Here is a 14602-nt window from a genome sequence, read left to right as displayed (position 1 = left end):
CTTCCAGCATTTTTCATCACAGATGTTTTTTCAAACTTAGATCAAAACTGTCTACATTTGTAGAAATACATTAAACGTTTATCTGTAATAATAAGCCTCAATCAGGAGTCCTTTCAGAAATTGAATACTAACTTTTGTTTCCATGTTCACATATTATAAAGCGCAAATCCTTTAGTAAGTATTTTTCAGTGAACTCCAAATACAAGAAAAAATACAAAATAAGACAGCTGACATTCAGAAGTGCAATTCAACAAGCCATTCAACGTAATCCATTACCCATTTTCCAGGTATCTATAATGGAAAACATCGTACTGGCAAGAGAGATTCCGTAAGCACTGCCCTTCAAAGTTACAATTACTGAGAGAGGCAGGCATGCGAACATGGACCTCTCGAACACCAGAGGATGAAATGCATGCACCAGGAGCAAAGGGGCTTCAAAAACAGGAGGAAGGCAAACACATTCTACCTGGAGGGGAGGGGACAGAGGATGAGGAGGAAATTTTACAAGGCTCTTTAGAGGTGTCTGACCTGAGCCTAGTAGGACAAGCGGACCTTCCACAGGCACGAGAGAGGCGGATAAGGGCACTCCTGGCCCCCAGGCTGGGGGCAGCGCATGTAAAGGCACAGAGGCAGACCAGTGCCAGGCAGGCGGGAAGCCAATACGGGGACAAAGTCTGCGTAGAGGCAGAAGGGGGACTTCAGAAGGCCTGATGTTGTCAGCGTTATAGCTCACTATTACTCAAAGAAAAATTAATATTTAAAGCCCAAAATGAGAAAGGCATCATATCCTGAAATATACTTCCAAACTTTAACATGTGTGTGACTTCCCTCCTTGTAAATAAATAATGGAAAACAGAACAGCACGTGTTAAATTTTTTAAGTGTTCTGTGAAAAACTTAATGTGTGCGGCACAAATCATGTCTTCTTGGATGAGGTAAAAAAAAAAATTTTAAGCAGCACATTTCGGTAGGCAATAGAAATGCAAAGATCTTCAAATAATATTGGCACGTTACAAACAGAAACCACATTAAAGGTTAATTCTAGTTCCGAGTTTACATGCCACTCCTCATCAAGTTCAAAATTATACATGTGTGTAGCGCATTGCCTCCCATCAACTCCATGGGGCACGCTCCCCTCCCCTAGAACACCTAAGCACTTGAAAAGAACTTGGAGCGTGGTTGACTTCGTGCACTTTGTAATGAGAGCCATGGAGGAATATACACTGTTAGGCTGTTGCTTCTCTGCAGTTTCCAGCACAAATATCTTCAACTCTTCAAAAGCTTAATTCACTGGGTGATGCCCCCAAAGCACACCCCTCAAACATGATACCTTCAATGTCACCAAAGTATGGCAGGGCAAGTTGACAGTGAGACATTTCATCTGGCAACTGGAATTACCAACTGAATCAAATCATATCATGTGGGGCCGACCCGGAAGTGCTGATGAAAAATGGGAACAAGAGACAGCTGTTTTCACTTCGGACATTGTCCCCACTGCTATGTGAAAGGGCTTTGAGTAATGCAAGCTTCTCTTGGGCCTTTGCCTGGATGTCGTCACCACCTGGCACTGCCACTCCAACCGGCCAGACCAATCTGTCCTCCTTGGAGCTGTAGAGAATGTCCGGTCCACTGAGGAGGAGAGTCCAGTCAGAATGTAACTTACTGTCCCACTCGTGCTTTACTATTATTGTGTTGCTGTTTTTCATGGCCCCTGAAAAGAAACAGCACAAAGGTGGGCCTCAATCACAGCCTCGGTCAAGGCTGTGGGGACGTCCCGCATGTACAGCGTCAATCACACAGCTAAATCACGCCTGCTCCAAAACACTTTCCTGGATCTGCCAGTGATAAAGTGACAGGCGCAGAGACCACTTCGATGGTGGGTCCGCTGAACAAGGACTTACCTTGGCGGATGAAGGTCTGGCTAGTGTCCAGCAAAATATCACAGCCCTCTACGATCATTCTTTCTATGGCAAGGTTCTTCCTTATGTTTTCAGTGTCGCTCACTTCATCGTGCATGACCCTGTCAGACACAGCGCAGGATCACGGTAAGAGATCTGCTGCTACCCCAGAAGGGAAGCAAAAGAGTTCCATGTGGGAAACTCAGTTTTGAACTTTGATCAGTTTAACTGGGGTTGTTGGGGAAGTCATGTTGGACATCCAGGTTTCATCAAGTTGTGACTCAAAGCAAAGCAAATGTCCACCATGATTCTAAAGGGTAAGTCAGTGACTATCAAGCATCTTGGAAATGCTGTTTGTGAAGGCAGCAGGAAGGCAACATATTATTTTATGAACAGCTCCTTTCATTGAAATTAGGACGCCGTTTCTTAGAGGTGGAGGAAATTAGAGACCCTGACACCATTTAACTCATATAAGCTAAGGAATACAGACATAAATAAATGCCTGGAACTCTGAAAAATCACTGATAAATCCAAAATATACATTCTCCAACTTCTTACCAAACATGAATACAAAAATGGAACTAAAAACCATTTTTCTATTATGCTGAAAGAAATGTGAATATTTTCAAACTTAAACCAAAGTATACCTAGTCTCAGTTGTATATATTTATATGCAATAAAAACATTTTCAAAGATACATTTTTTTCTCAGTGCAAATTAACGGGCATTCTGATTCAGTACCATCTCAGGAGCTAGCATGTAACGTTCAGGTGAATCTGAGAAGCTGGACTGTGTCTTGTCTCTTGTTCCCTGGACACAGATATTAGGTTTCCACAAAAGATGAAATGTGCTACTTTGCCATATCAAGCCTTTATTATAAGTTCTCCACATACCTGGATAGTTCCTCTAGTTTTGATTTAGCAAACTCCAGACTTTTCCTCTCCACATGCTCATGGGGAGTATGAGCTAGGAGTTCATGAAGCGTGATGATATACCTGGGGATCTAAGCGCAAACAAAGGCCACATGAGCAAGAGTCAAGAGGAGTAACACTGGACACACCCTACTGTGCCACCATCACTTCAGAAAGCTCACCTCTACTCTTACAGAGCTGATTGTTTTACAGTTTTTTAGGAAACAGATTTAAAATGAACTATGTTTCAAACTTCACACACACAGAACTTCACCAAGAACACATGAAGATAATAAAGTATTATATTATAAAGAAATTAGATTTTTAATATAACCATACATTTATTAATCATAATTTTTGAAAATTGGTTCATAGGGAAACAGATCTAGCCATCAGCAAGTTACTTGAGTCTGTATTTTAGATTTATTAGCCTGTTTACAACACTTTTTTAAAAACACTGACATTCCTACTGCAATGTTCTCTGTAAGAATTAAAACTTGGGAGAAGATATGTTCATTCTTATCACATTCTGACCCTACTTTACCTCAACTCATCCTCCTAGTGGTAAAAAGTGTTGTTTAATTAGATTGTACTTTTGTTTATGAACAGACTATCTATCTGAATTCTCTCAAAGGCAGAAACTCCACCAACCCTGTGAAGGTTTTAACAGACCACAGTGGAAATCTAACTCAAGTTACAGTGACTCAACATATTTTTTACTGGCTTATTATTTTTCACTGGTTTAATTTTAATAAAAACCTGCATGAACAACAGCTACCACAATGTAGCCCGCTGTGGGTCAGATTGGGAACTCGAGGTTTGTACATGCACCCAATCCTCCAGCAAAATGTAAGGATTATATCCTCATTTTACAGATAAGGGAAAAAGGCATGAAGAGGCATCATAACCTGCCCAAGGTGACCTCATAGTAACGGCAGAGCCAGCCATGAGCCCAGTTCAGACCTGTGCACTAGCCCAGTAGGTCTCTTCTGCAGGGATGGGGGTCTCATTCAGCACTTGAAAGGACCTCTAAGAATGAAGAAAGTAAAACAGCTTCCCAAGTCCCCGTGGACAGCTCCTTCCATTCTGATCTGAGGTGCTGGCAGCCCCACCCACAGGTCTGCTTTTGCTCTCTTGCAGGTGGTGGTCTTTACTGGGTTATTTGCTCGTATTTCCCGAGCGCCTACATTTATGCATCAGCACAGAGGGCAGCACCATCAGCACAGACGTGGACCTACGGCTCATACTCTGGGACCATGTCCTAGGGAAGGCCATCAAGTCACTGCATGGAACTGCAGACTCCTCAGTTATAGGAGGGTGGGGCACAGGAGACCCCTCTTCTGAAGCACATGAGAGGAGGCTTTCTGCCTCTCTATCCCATGAACTTCTCACTAAGACAGCTGGTTGGACTGTTCCACTGGGTGAAGGCTCCTGGGACAAGCATGCTTTCCGATATTCCTTTTGCACAGTGCCATGAATGATAAAAGTCTGCCTCCAAGTTACGAGAAAGTCAAGGCAATCAACAGCTAATGTACTCAATTTTTCATAACAAAGAGGGCAGGAGTGGGAGAGCCTGACTGCTTATAATGAACTGAAAACCCACAAAACAAAGTTTAGTCAATAGCTTCATGATCCTCCCCCATTAATTAAATCTATTTTAGAGAGCTCTTGGCTAAGATTCAAGTGGATGGATTTGAAAGTAACTGGCCCGTCCCACCTTCCGGTGGAGAAACAAACAAGCCTGAAACTACCAAAAAGTAGGCAAAGGACTTCTGCAGAGAGAAGTGGACAGCTCTCCAAAGAGCTACCTGTCCCCAGAAAACCCAATGATCAAAGTAACTATTGTCTAGATGAATCATAATTCTGCTTTCAATTATGAAACAACACTTGCCACTTTACAGACATTAATCAGCTTGCTCTTCAGTTACAGGAAACATGTGACTAGAGCAGGCTACTTTCTCGAGGACATCTAACAGCGCTGTACTGGTCAGAAGCAGATTTCAGGGTTAGCTTACCTATGGACTTATGAGCAACTGAAGCCAATTTAAACAGTTCCAGCCAAGCCATTGTCTTTGCTAAATACAACTTATGTTAATGACTACATTATTTTCCATAACAAATTTCTTTGTAACACTTGGACTTACTTGTCTGAAAGTTCAGTTGACAATAAATTCACTGCATCATCCAAATTCCTCCATGTTTCCATAGTTCAATATGGTTCATTAATAGCAACAACTGACTTACTCAACTAGGGCCGAGGAAGACTTAGAATATAACACTTTTCTAAACATACACAGGCTAAAAGTTCCCAGTTACCTCTCCACCTCCCTCTGCCTCCATTTGCCTCCATATCTCAGCTCAAGAAAAAGTTTGGGCAGAGGCCCGTTAGCAGTAAAAGCCAAGGTCACCTCTTCCATTCTTGCTCTACAGGAAAGGATAACACCCCAGCCTCATCCCAAGGTATCCAGCCTACACTGGAGCAAGGCAGATGTGAAAAAGTACCACTGCTACATATCAGCAGTGCATGCAGAGGGAAATGGATATAGCTGAACCATCTGAGGGTTCAAACGCTTTCAGGACACCTTAGTGAAATGACCAAGAGGGAACCAGAAGGATAGAACAAATCTTGTTAAGAAAAAAACTTCAAGCATCTTCCCCCCAAGTATTCCATGTGGTCACTCCTAGGGAGAAGGCAGGAGAGGGAGACACCAAGGAGAATGAGGCCCTTGGACAACAAACTCCAATGTATCCCCTCTTGGTCTGTTCAAAATAGCTATAGGAAAGGGAAATAGTTATGGGTAAGCAAATAATTAATAGTCCAATTCAGTGTCCTTTCAATTTGCACATTTCTTGCTGTTGGACAAATTCCGGGTAAACTCTTTAAGTTTGAGGCTTCTCCCAGCACCCTTTGGTTACCCTGGTCTTAAAGAAGCCAGAACCTCAACATCTGACCCTTCATGTAAATTCTAGGATTTGGGGCAACCACAGTCTTGGGTGGGGGGTCCTAGACTAGGCTCCTTGCAACACCATGTAGTTACCCAGCCTAAACTTCCAGAACCAGAATCACAGAGTCAGAGAGCTAGAGTGCTGAGAGAGAGTTATAGGTCAGCTGCCTCCATTTCAAGATTAGGAAACAGATTTAGATTAGTTTGATTATTTTTCCCAGTGCTACAACTGAAGGGTGAGCAAAACACCCAGGTCTCCTAAACATTCCCAGTCCAATGGTCCTTTTCTGACATCATGGAGGTTCCTTGGGGTCAAAATGCCAACTCGTTGTTACTGGGCTTACACTCCAGGGGAAAGGAGGGAAGGTTGGTAAAAAAGTATCTCAGCATTTTTAAGAAATTCAAAGGCCTTTCCAAGGCCCCACATTCAACAGTGTCTGAACATCTCACCTCAAGTGCATGTCCAGCTCTGCCATTTTAAACAATTAAGAGAACTGCACCAACAGGAATAAATAGGACTTGAAAAGACATTGTTGGATGTCAGAAAGGGAGCTTGGGACCTCTCTGTTCCATGTGTCTTTCACAACCCTACCTTTGTCTAGTCACCTGAGTTGGGGGTTGCTAGACAGATTTAATCATAACCTAGAGCTAACTGCCAAAGATTCAACGAGCATCTCAAAGTATCAAACTCTATAAAATCTGTTTCACTGTAAATAAAATCTCATATTATAATTTCATAAAAGGTTAAAATAAGCCATTTTTTCCTTTGTAGTTTTTCTTGTGAAATATTTTTTCAGAGAGGCAAGGAGTTAAATAACTCAGTTCCATGAAAACAACACAATAAGATTATAAAGTTTCACTACACTTAACTTGTTTCAAATGCATCCTTTTGGTTTTTAAAAATCCTACTAAACTTCTACGGTGATTTCCAGGATTTCAAGCAGGACCGACAAACTTTAAGACAAAGAACTATGAACCAGAGCAGCATTTCTCTCTGAGGTGACAAAATGATCAGCTGGGGTCAGAGATGCCCGTTCAGGGAGACAGAGCTCTCCAAAGAAACCAGAACACACATGATTAGCAGAATCGGTTTACCACATGCCAATTTGGAGGCCTGGCCAGAAGCCCCACAAATTCCACAATGGGAACACTCAATGCTTTTCCAAAAGAACAAAATCAACACTTCTAAAAAGAACAGGAGATTCGATTCACATCTTGGCCTCTGCAGTTCTCACTCAAGAGCAGTAAAGTCTTAGGCATAGGAAAGAACACATGTGTGCTGGACCCTTCAGGTTGCTCTAATCCCCAAAGTGAAGGTCAGGACGAGTCCCAGCCTCACTGCAGCAACCTGACTAAGAGCCTAGAGTCCCCGGGACAGGGCAGTGTCTCTGGCTCCTGGGTGTCCACAGCCTCTATGACAGGGAAGGCCCTGGACTTGCTCTGCAGAGCTCCAGCCAAGGGACACTCAGCAGCAATCACAACAGGGCAGGAAAACAAACAACTTCCCAGCAGCCCTTCCACTCCCCTGGGAACCTTTTATGCAACCAGCATACCCTGGAACATTTGCACAGCAACCTATTTCTGTAAACCTAATATTTTTAAACGCGCTGGAGGAGGAGACTCCACGGAAGAGGTCTGTGTGGAGTCTTTCGGTAAAGAGAAAATTGGGCTACTTTTCAAAAAAAATCATTCCTGACTCAAGTGTCTCAAAAATGCCTGGTTTTCTTACATACACTAGACAGACGAGAGAGAATGAATGTATGCATATATTTGTTTACCACAAGGTCAAGTTCCAGATGACAGTTGGTACACATGTGCCGCACAGGGGATGATACTTGCACATCTCACTCTGGTCACACTGGGTATCAGTCACATTGAGCTGGAGTCAATGACTTATAAAACGCAGCCGGATGACTTACCTGAAACATTGGATAGGTCAAGAACGTCTCCAGCATCCTCCCCTCACAGGCAGGGTTGGCTTCGTACTGTTTTAAGAGTTTGTCAAAATCTCTGTTTTGCTTACAATTGGCGAGCACTTGGAGGCTGTACTGGTGATTACGCACAAATTCTTGATAAATGTTCAGCATGGGGAGCAAGATATCAAACAGATCCGCTGGAAAGGAGAAATAAACATGGCAGTTTCTCTCGGTGCTCAGTCAATTATCTAAGGTACGGGGAGAGACTGTGTTCACTCTGCAGGAGTGGCAGAGAGTGGCTCCTGGCACCAGGTGTCACACATGCCGAGGGCCTCAGTCTAGACGCCTAAATGACTGACCTGGTAGAACGCACCCCGGGGCAGAGCCCAACTCCAGCCCCCAAAGAACCAAGACAGGCCAGGGAAAAGGTCACAGGGGCAATGAGACAGACTCCCAGCACCTAAGGAGGCCCAAAGGGCCACTGAGGAAATTCAAACAGCTTAGGCTGAATAACGTTACAACTATTTTAATCTAATTACAGCCACATTAAGAGAAAATCTAAGATCGCTAAAGCAGGCACTTACCTAAAATTAAAGTGGGCCAATTCGCTATCCTTGCCTTCAGTCCTTGATGAAAAATTTCATGAAGAAACATGATTGTTTCACTATAAAACATGGGGAAATAATACAACTTAGTCACTATAAAGTGTCTATTTTGTTAAAGAGGTCCCTGGAGTCCTTACAGCCTTAATAAATACATGATACACATGTCTCTGAGGGCCTCCAAACTCTACGCACAACGATGACATGGATTATACCAGCCCCCATGAAGCAATTTATCTTTTAGACAATCTGAAAACCTCAAAGAAAATTCTGAGCTAAGCCTCACATTTGGGAAGACAGTAAGCACCAAATCACTGTCACATAACCCTCTTTATCAATTTATAATGAAAATAGCGTTCCACTGTTAGAATGTAGCAGTTCAATTGATAATCAGGAAATTAGTTATGATCCTTCTCTCTTCAGATTTGATTACAGAAGATAAACTGGGGAAAGGTCTCTCCCTTTCGCTAAAATGAGTTTTGACAGATGGAGAGAGGGGGAAAGATTTGACAGACCTCTATGGTAACTACTGGTAAGACACTCAACACAGAAATATAGAGGAATCTTCTGAAAAGGGTGGAGCCTACACAGATATATTAAAATGAAGACTACACATAAATTAGAGATTCAAATTTCTAAAAGGCTCAAGAAGGGTAGTTACCAAAGTAACGTTTGCTTCCTCCTCACTAGAATTAACCTACTCTTAGAACGAGCCTTTGAAGCCTTTTCTGAACTAACACATTGACCCAATCAAATACAGGATTATTCATGTCACTGAAATACTTTGGTTTATTATAAGTCAAATACCACTACAAGAAACATCAATGGGAAGTCCTTACTCTTTCCAAATAGTCCATGAAACAACATAGACACTGCTTGAAAACTGTACTTTGTTATTTTTCAATAGAAATTTTAACTTAGCAGTGTTTGTTGTTCAAGGATTTCAACCAAATCTAGTTTGGTAGATAGTGCAGATTCATCTTTCAGTCTCCCTCCCACCCTCCTTCTAGGTGGAGAGGATGGAGAGCTAAAACTACATTTCCCAGACTCCCTCACAGCTAGGGATTGAGATGGAAATTCAGATCCATCCGTAGATGCACTCAGGAAGGAAAGGCAGAAGTAGAGGCCATCTTCCAGGTGCTGAAAGTCAGTCTTGGAGACATGAGTGTTTTAGGAGCAATTTCAGCACCCAGCCTCATTGTTCTAGTTTCTAGACACCAGCTTCACATACCTGAGAGGCAGATGTGGTGGCAACGATGGTAGCAGTGGGTTCCTAACCTCTGGATCACATTTATGGCACTGTGCCCCTGAACTCACTGGTCCAAGGCCAGCTCCCCTTTTCCTCCAGCCCTCCCAAAGGATTCTGTGAGCAGTAAATTCCCTCCAATCAGAGAAGGGATTTCTCTTTCCTACATTGGAAACTAACAGGTATGTCTACCTTCATCTTTTGATATCTAAAAGGTTAGAAAACAGATGAAATAATTCTGCATGTAGATAATTAGATTATATATATTTTTAAACATTTTTATTGCATTATAGTGATTTTATAATGTTGTGTCAAGTTCCAGTGTAGAGCACAATTTTTCAGTCATACATGAACACACATATATTCATTGTCACATTTTTTTCACTGTGAGCTACCACAACATCTTGTATATATTTCCCTGTGCTATATGATATAATCTTGTTTATTTATTCTACATATGCCTGTCAGTTTCTACAAATTTTGAACTCCCAGTCTATCCCTTCCCATCCCCCACCTTGGCAACCACAAGTTTGTCTTCTATGTCTGAGTCTGTTTCTGTTTTGTATTTATGTTCTTTCTTTTTAGACTCTACATATGAGCGATCTCATATGGTATTTCTAGGGCAGTCTACCCAAGCAATAGAAATAAAAGCAAGAATAAACAAATGGGACCTAATTAAACTTACAAGCTTCTGCACAGCAAAGGAAACCATAAGTAAAACAAAAACACAATCTATGGAATGGGGGAAAATTTTTGCAAATGAAACCGACAAAGGCTTGATCTCCAGAATATATAAGCAACTCATATGACTTAATAAGAAAAAAAAAAACAACCCAATCCAAACATGGGCAGAAGACCTAAACAAGCAATTATCCAAGGAAGAAATACAAATGATCAATAGGCACATGAAAAAAATGCTCAATATCACTAATTATTAGAGAAATGCAAATCAAAACTATGATGAGGTATCACCTCACACCAGTCAGAATGGCCATCATTCAAAAGTCCACAAATGACAAATGCTGGAGAGACTGTGGAGAAAAGGGAACCCGCCTACACTGCTGGTGGGAATGCAGTTTGGTGCAGCCACTGTGGAAAACAGTATGGAGATTCCTCAAAAGACTAGGAATAGACTTACCATATGACCCAGACATCCCGCTTTTGGGCATATATCCAGAAGGAACCCTACTTCAAAAGGACACCTGCACCCCAATGTTCATAGCAGCACTATTTACAATAGCCAAGACATGGAAACAGCTTAAATGTCCATCAACAGATGCCTGGATAAAGAAGATTTGGTATATTTATACAATGGAACACTATTCAGCCATAAAAACTGACAACATTAACTCCATTTGCAGCAACATGGATGTCCCTGGAGAATGTCATTCTAAGTGAAGTAAGCCAGAAAAAGAAAGAAAGATTATATTTTTTAAAGGATAAACTCTGTGTTGAAATTCAAAATAATCGACCTGCCTAGGACTTCAACTTCAAAGGCAAGAAAAAGGAATCTCGTTAAACAACATAAAAGACAACAAACATCCTATAAGCTTCACCTTTAAAAGACTAATTCTTGAAATCTCCCTCTAGGACAAGGAGTACTAAATTGTACTAAACAATTGCTAATCTGCATGAAGAGCTTACAGCCTCACCTGCCAAAAAGAGGCACAGCCTCTTGACTCCAAATTTAAACAGTATGACAAACCTGGACTTCCACACTCCACATCAGGCAGCCCAATGGAAACAGATTGCCAGAAGCAGCCTAAAACCATAGTAGTGCTCACTCCAATGTCATCACTATCAGAGTGCAGTTCACCATCCACAGGCCCTTTGCACGGGCAGTCTCTCCGGTGGCATCACTCTCTCCCCAGGTAGCCACATGGCTTGCTTCTTCAACAACTTCAAGTCTCTGCTCAAATGTTAACTTATCTTTGAGGCCTTTCTAAAGACTGGCTATAGAAAAACCATGGGACATTCACATAATGTAATATCATGTAGCAATTTAAAAAAACAGAATGCTCTTTAGCTATAAATATAGAAAGATGTCCAGGATATATTGTTAAGCAAAAAAAGCAGATACATATTAAAGTACTTGCCTTTTGCATAAGAAGGGGAGAAATAAGACTCTATATCCAAATTCGATTGATCTACATCAAGAAACACTGGAAGTATAAGAAACTAAAGAAAACAGTTACAGATGGCAAGTGAGGCAAACAGTGGGCAGAGACAGAGTAAGAGAGAGACTTCCAACTGCTATTTGGTGTTTTCCTGCTGTTTCAAGTTTTTGAGCCATGTAAATGTATTATCCACTCAAAACCAAATAAATAACTAAAATTTTAAGTAAAATACCCAAGCAGTCTCAGTCCCTTCCTCCCCTCTTCCTTCTATATTTCTCCAAAGCACTCATCACCATATAAAATACTACATCTTTCACTTATTCACTCTTCATTGTCTATCTTCCCACATCAAAATTTAAGTTCCACGAAGGCAGGGATTTTTGGCTTGGTTCACTGATAAATCCTCAACAGTAAAGGCACTATAAATATTTATTGAGTGAATAAATTTACTAGAGATTTTCAGGCCCTCTGTTGAAGTGCTTCTGTATAAATTACACATAAAGACCCATTAATCACTCCATTTCCCTCAGTTTATGAAGGAGATGATCTTCCCCAATATACACATGCACATAGACAAACACACACACACAAAATGACAAGAAAACATATGTCAAACAGAGAAGAAAAATAGAAAATTAAATGCCAAGATTCAAGATAAAGATACGCAAATTTGGGCTAATAATGAAACACAAATAATAGCTTTCTTCTTTTCCATACATAAGCTCATAAAGGTGAATTTACAATCTTCATTCTTTTAAAAGTAAAGTGACAGTTCTTCTAAGAAATACAAATAGCACAACATTGTACATCAACTATACTTCAATTAAAATAAAAGAAATGCAAATGGGTTTTTGACATGACTCTTTATGCCAAGACAAACCTGTTGAGAAAAATACTGCTGACATCGTCGTGGCTGATGGGGGGCTTCTTGGAGCTGGCGGCCATCCGCAGGGGCCGGAGGAAGCCATTGACCAGGACGTAGAGCTGGTGGACGTACTCCGACTCAGCCTCCACCATGGTGAACACGATCTGGTTCCTCTTCCTCATACTTTCAGCGTGAGGAGAACAAATGTAATCCTGCACGATGGTCTTCCATTTCCTTCTACATAACCATCCTCGCATGAAGCTCTGAACCTGCAGGACAACAATAAAGCAAAAAACAAAGAAGAATCTCAGGGAAGTGTGAGACGGGCTTCGTAAGCTGGGCAGTAGGGTGTCCATTCTGTACCATATACACCCTGCTCTTTCACTGATGCACTAATGGGCCAATAAATGATGCCAGGCTTGTACTAGACAGCCAAAAGAAGATGATTTTAAGATATTATCTTTCTCAGCTTCACAAGTTCCTTCCACAGCTTAAGCTCTTTAGGCCTGCCTGTAATTATGGACACCAGAATATAATAATAGCATATACTTAGTTGTTAACATTTCAAAAAAGGAATTAATTGAAGGTTTATTCTTTAACAACATAAAGTCAGATAGTTAAATTTTTTTTAATTGTGGTTAAAAAAAGAAAACACATAACATGAAATTTACCATCTTAACCATTTTTAAGGGCACAGTTCAGTAGCATTCAGTATTTTCACACTGTTGTACAAACAGATCTTGGGAACATTTTTCTCATGCAAAACTCAAGCTCTGTACTCTTTAAAGAACAACTCTCCACTTCCCTCTTCTCTTAGCCCCTGCTAGCCACCATTCTACTTTCTGTTTTTGTGAATTTAATTACTTTAGATACCTCATATAAGTGGTATCATATAGTATCTGTCTTTTTGTGACTGGCTTATTTCACTTAGGATAATGTCGTCAAGGTTCATCCATGCTGCAGCATGTGCCAGGATTTCCTTCCTTTTTAAGGCTGAATAATATTCCATGGTATATATGTACAACATTTTTGTTTATTCACTTATCTGTCAATGAACATTTGGGTTGCTTTCACCTCTTGGCTATTGTGAGTAATGCTGCCATGAACATGGGAGTGTAAATGTCTCTTCAAGATCCTGCTTTCAATTCTTTTGGCTACATACCCAGAAGTGAGATTGCTGGATCATATGGTAGTTCTATTTTTAATTTTTTGAGGCACCACTATACTGTTTCCCATAGCAATTGAATCATTTTACAATCTCACTGACAGTGCACGGGGGTTCCAATTTCCCTACATCATCAGTACTTGCTATTTTGGTGGTTTTGATAGTAACCATCCTAATGGTGTGAGGTAATAGTGTGCCGTAGTTTTGATTTGATTTTTCTTCTGGTTAGTGATGTTGGGCACCTCTTCATGTGTTAGTGATTTCTCTAAAGAATCGTCTTTAAAAGAAACGTCTGTCATCTTTGGAGAAATGTCTAGTCAAGTCCTTTGCCTATTTTTAAATCAGGTTATTTGATTTTTTTGTTATGGCTGAGCTTTTTTTTTTTATTAAGCTTAAAAAAATAAGTGTTGGACATCAGCTGATCTGACCCCTTCTTTTTATAGATGAATAAACTAAATTTCTTGGTAAGTCACACAGGAAAACTGCAACAAGACTTGGCCTTCTTTTACTTGCCTTTTGTTAACCGTAAGGACTCTTTCCCAGCCACATGGGCAAAACACATGTTAACAATTTACAATAGTGATTATATTGTTAAAAGAACAATAAAATTTTAAATCAATTTTGCAGGAAACATTCTAGCCTCTAAAATTGATCAGAATTCCCTAGGTATGATTTGAAAAATAACAGGCAAACTGGACAAAGTGCCCTGGCCTTTGTGTTTCAGCCAACAACTATTTACTGAGAATCTTTTAAATGTCCAGGTAGATGCTAGGTGCGAAGTAGACAGGTGTATGTCAAAATCCTTAACCCAAAGTCTCTGCCACTAACCTACTGGGTGACCTTGAACCCTGGTCTCCATTTCCTTATCTATAAAATAACTGAACAAAAAAACCTGAAGTCCTTTCTAAATATAAAAAAATTAGATGAAAATTTATTAA

At 40.7% G+C, this 14602-nt stretch overlaps 1 protein-coding gene across 2 annotated transcripts in view; it reads right to left on the bottom strand.

Moving 5' to 3' along the window:
- The window catches only part of RASGRF2 (Ras protein specific guanine nucleotide releasing factor 2), a 208538-nt gene that overhangs the window by 113020 nt on the left and 80916 nt on the right, over positions 1-14602 (bottom strand). For both annotated transcript variants that reach the window (XM_031447414.2, XM_031447421.2), the window contains exons 5-9: positions 12515-12768; positions 8254-8333; positions 7673-7866; positions 2791-2900; positions 1901-2019 (exon numbers count right to left, since the gene is read on the bottom strand). In XM_031447414.2, the coding sequence (XP_031303274.1) occupies positions 1901-2019; positions 2791-2900; positions 7673-7866; positions 8254-8333; positions 12515-12768 (757 nt within the window). The remainder of the gene's footprint in view (positions 1-1900; positions 2020-2790; positions 2901-7672; positions 7867-8253; positions 8334-12514; positions 12769-14602) is intronic.

Source organism: Camelus dromedarius, chromosome 3, assembly GCF_036321535.1.
Source record: "Camelus dromedarius isolate mCamDro1 chromosome 3, mCamDro1.pat, whole genome shotgun sequence".
NCBI lineage: Eukaryota > Metazoa > Chordata > Mammalia > Artiodactyla > Camelidae > Camelus > Camelus dromedarius.
Note: the sequence above shows the minus strand (reverse complement) of the source record. Positions and strands in the feature narration are given on the sequence as shown.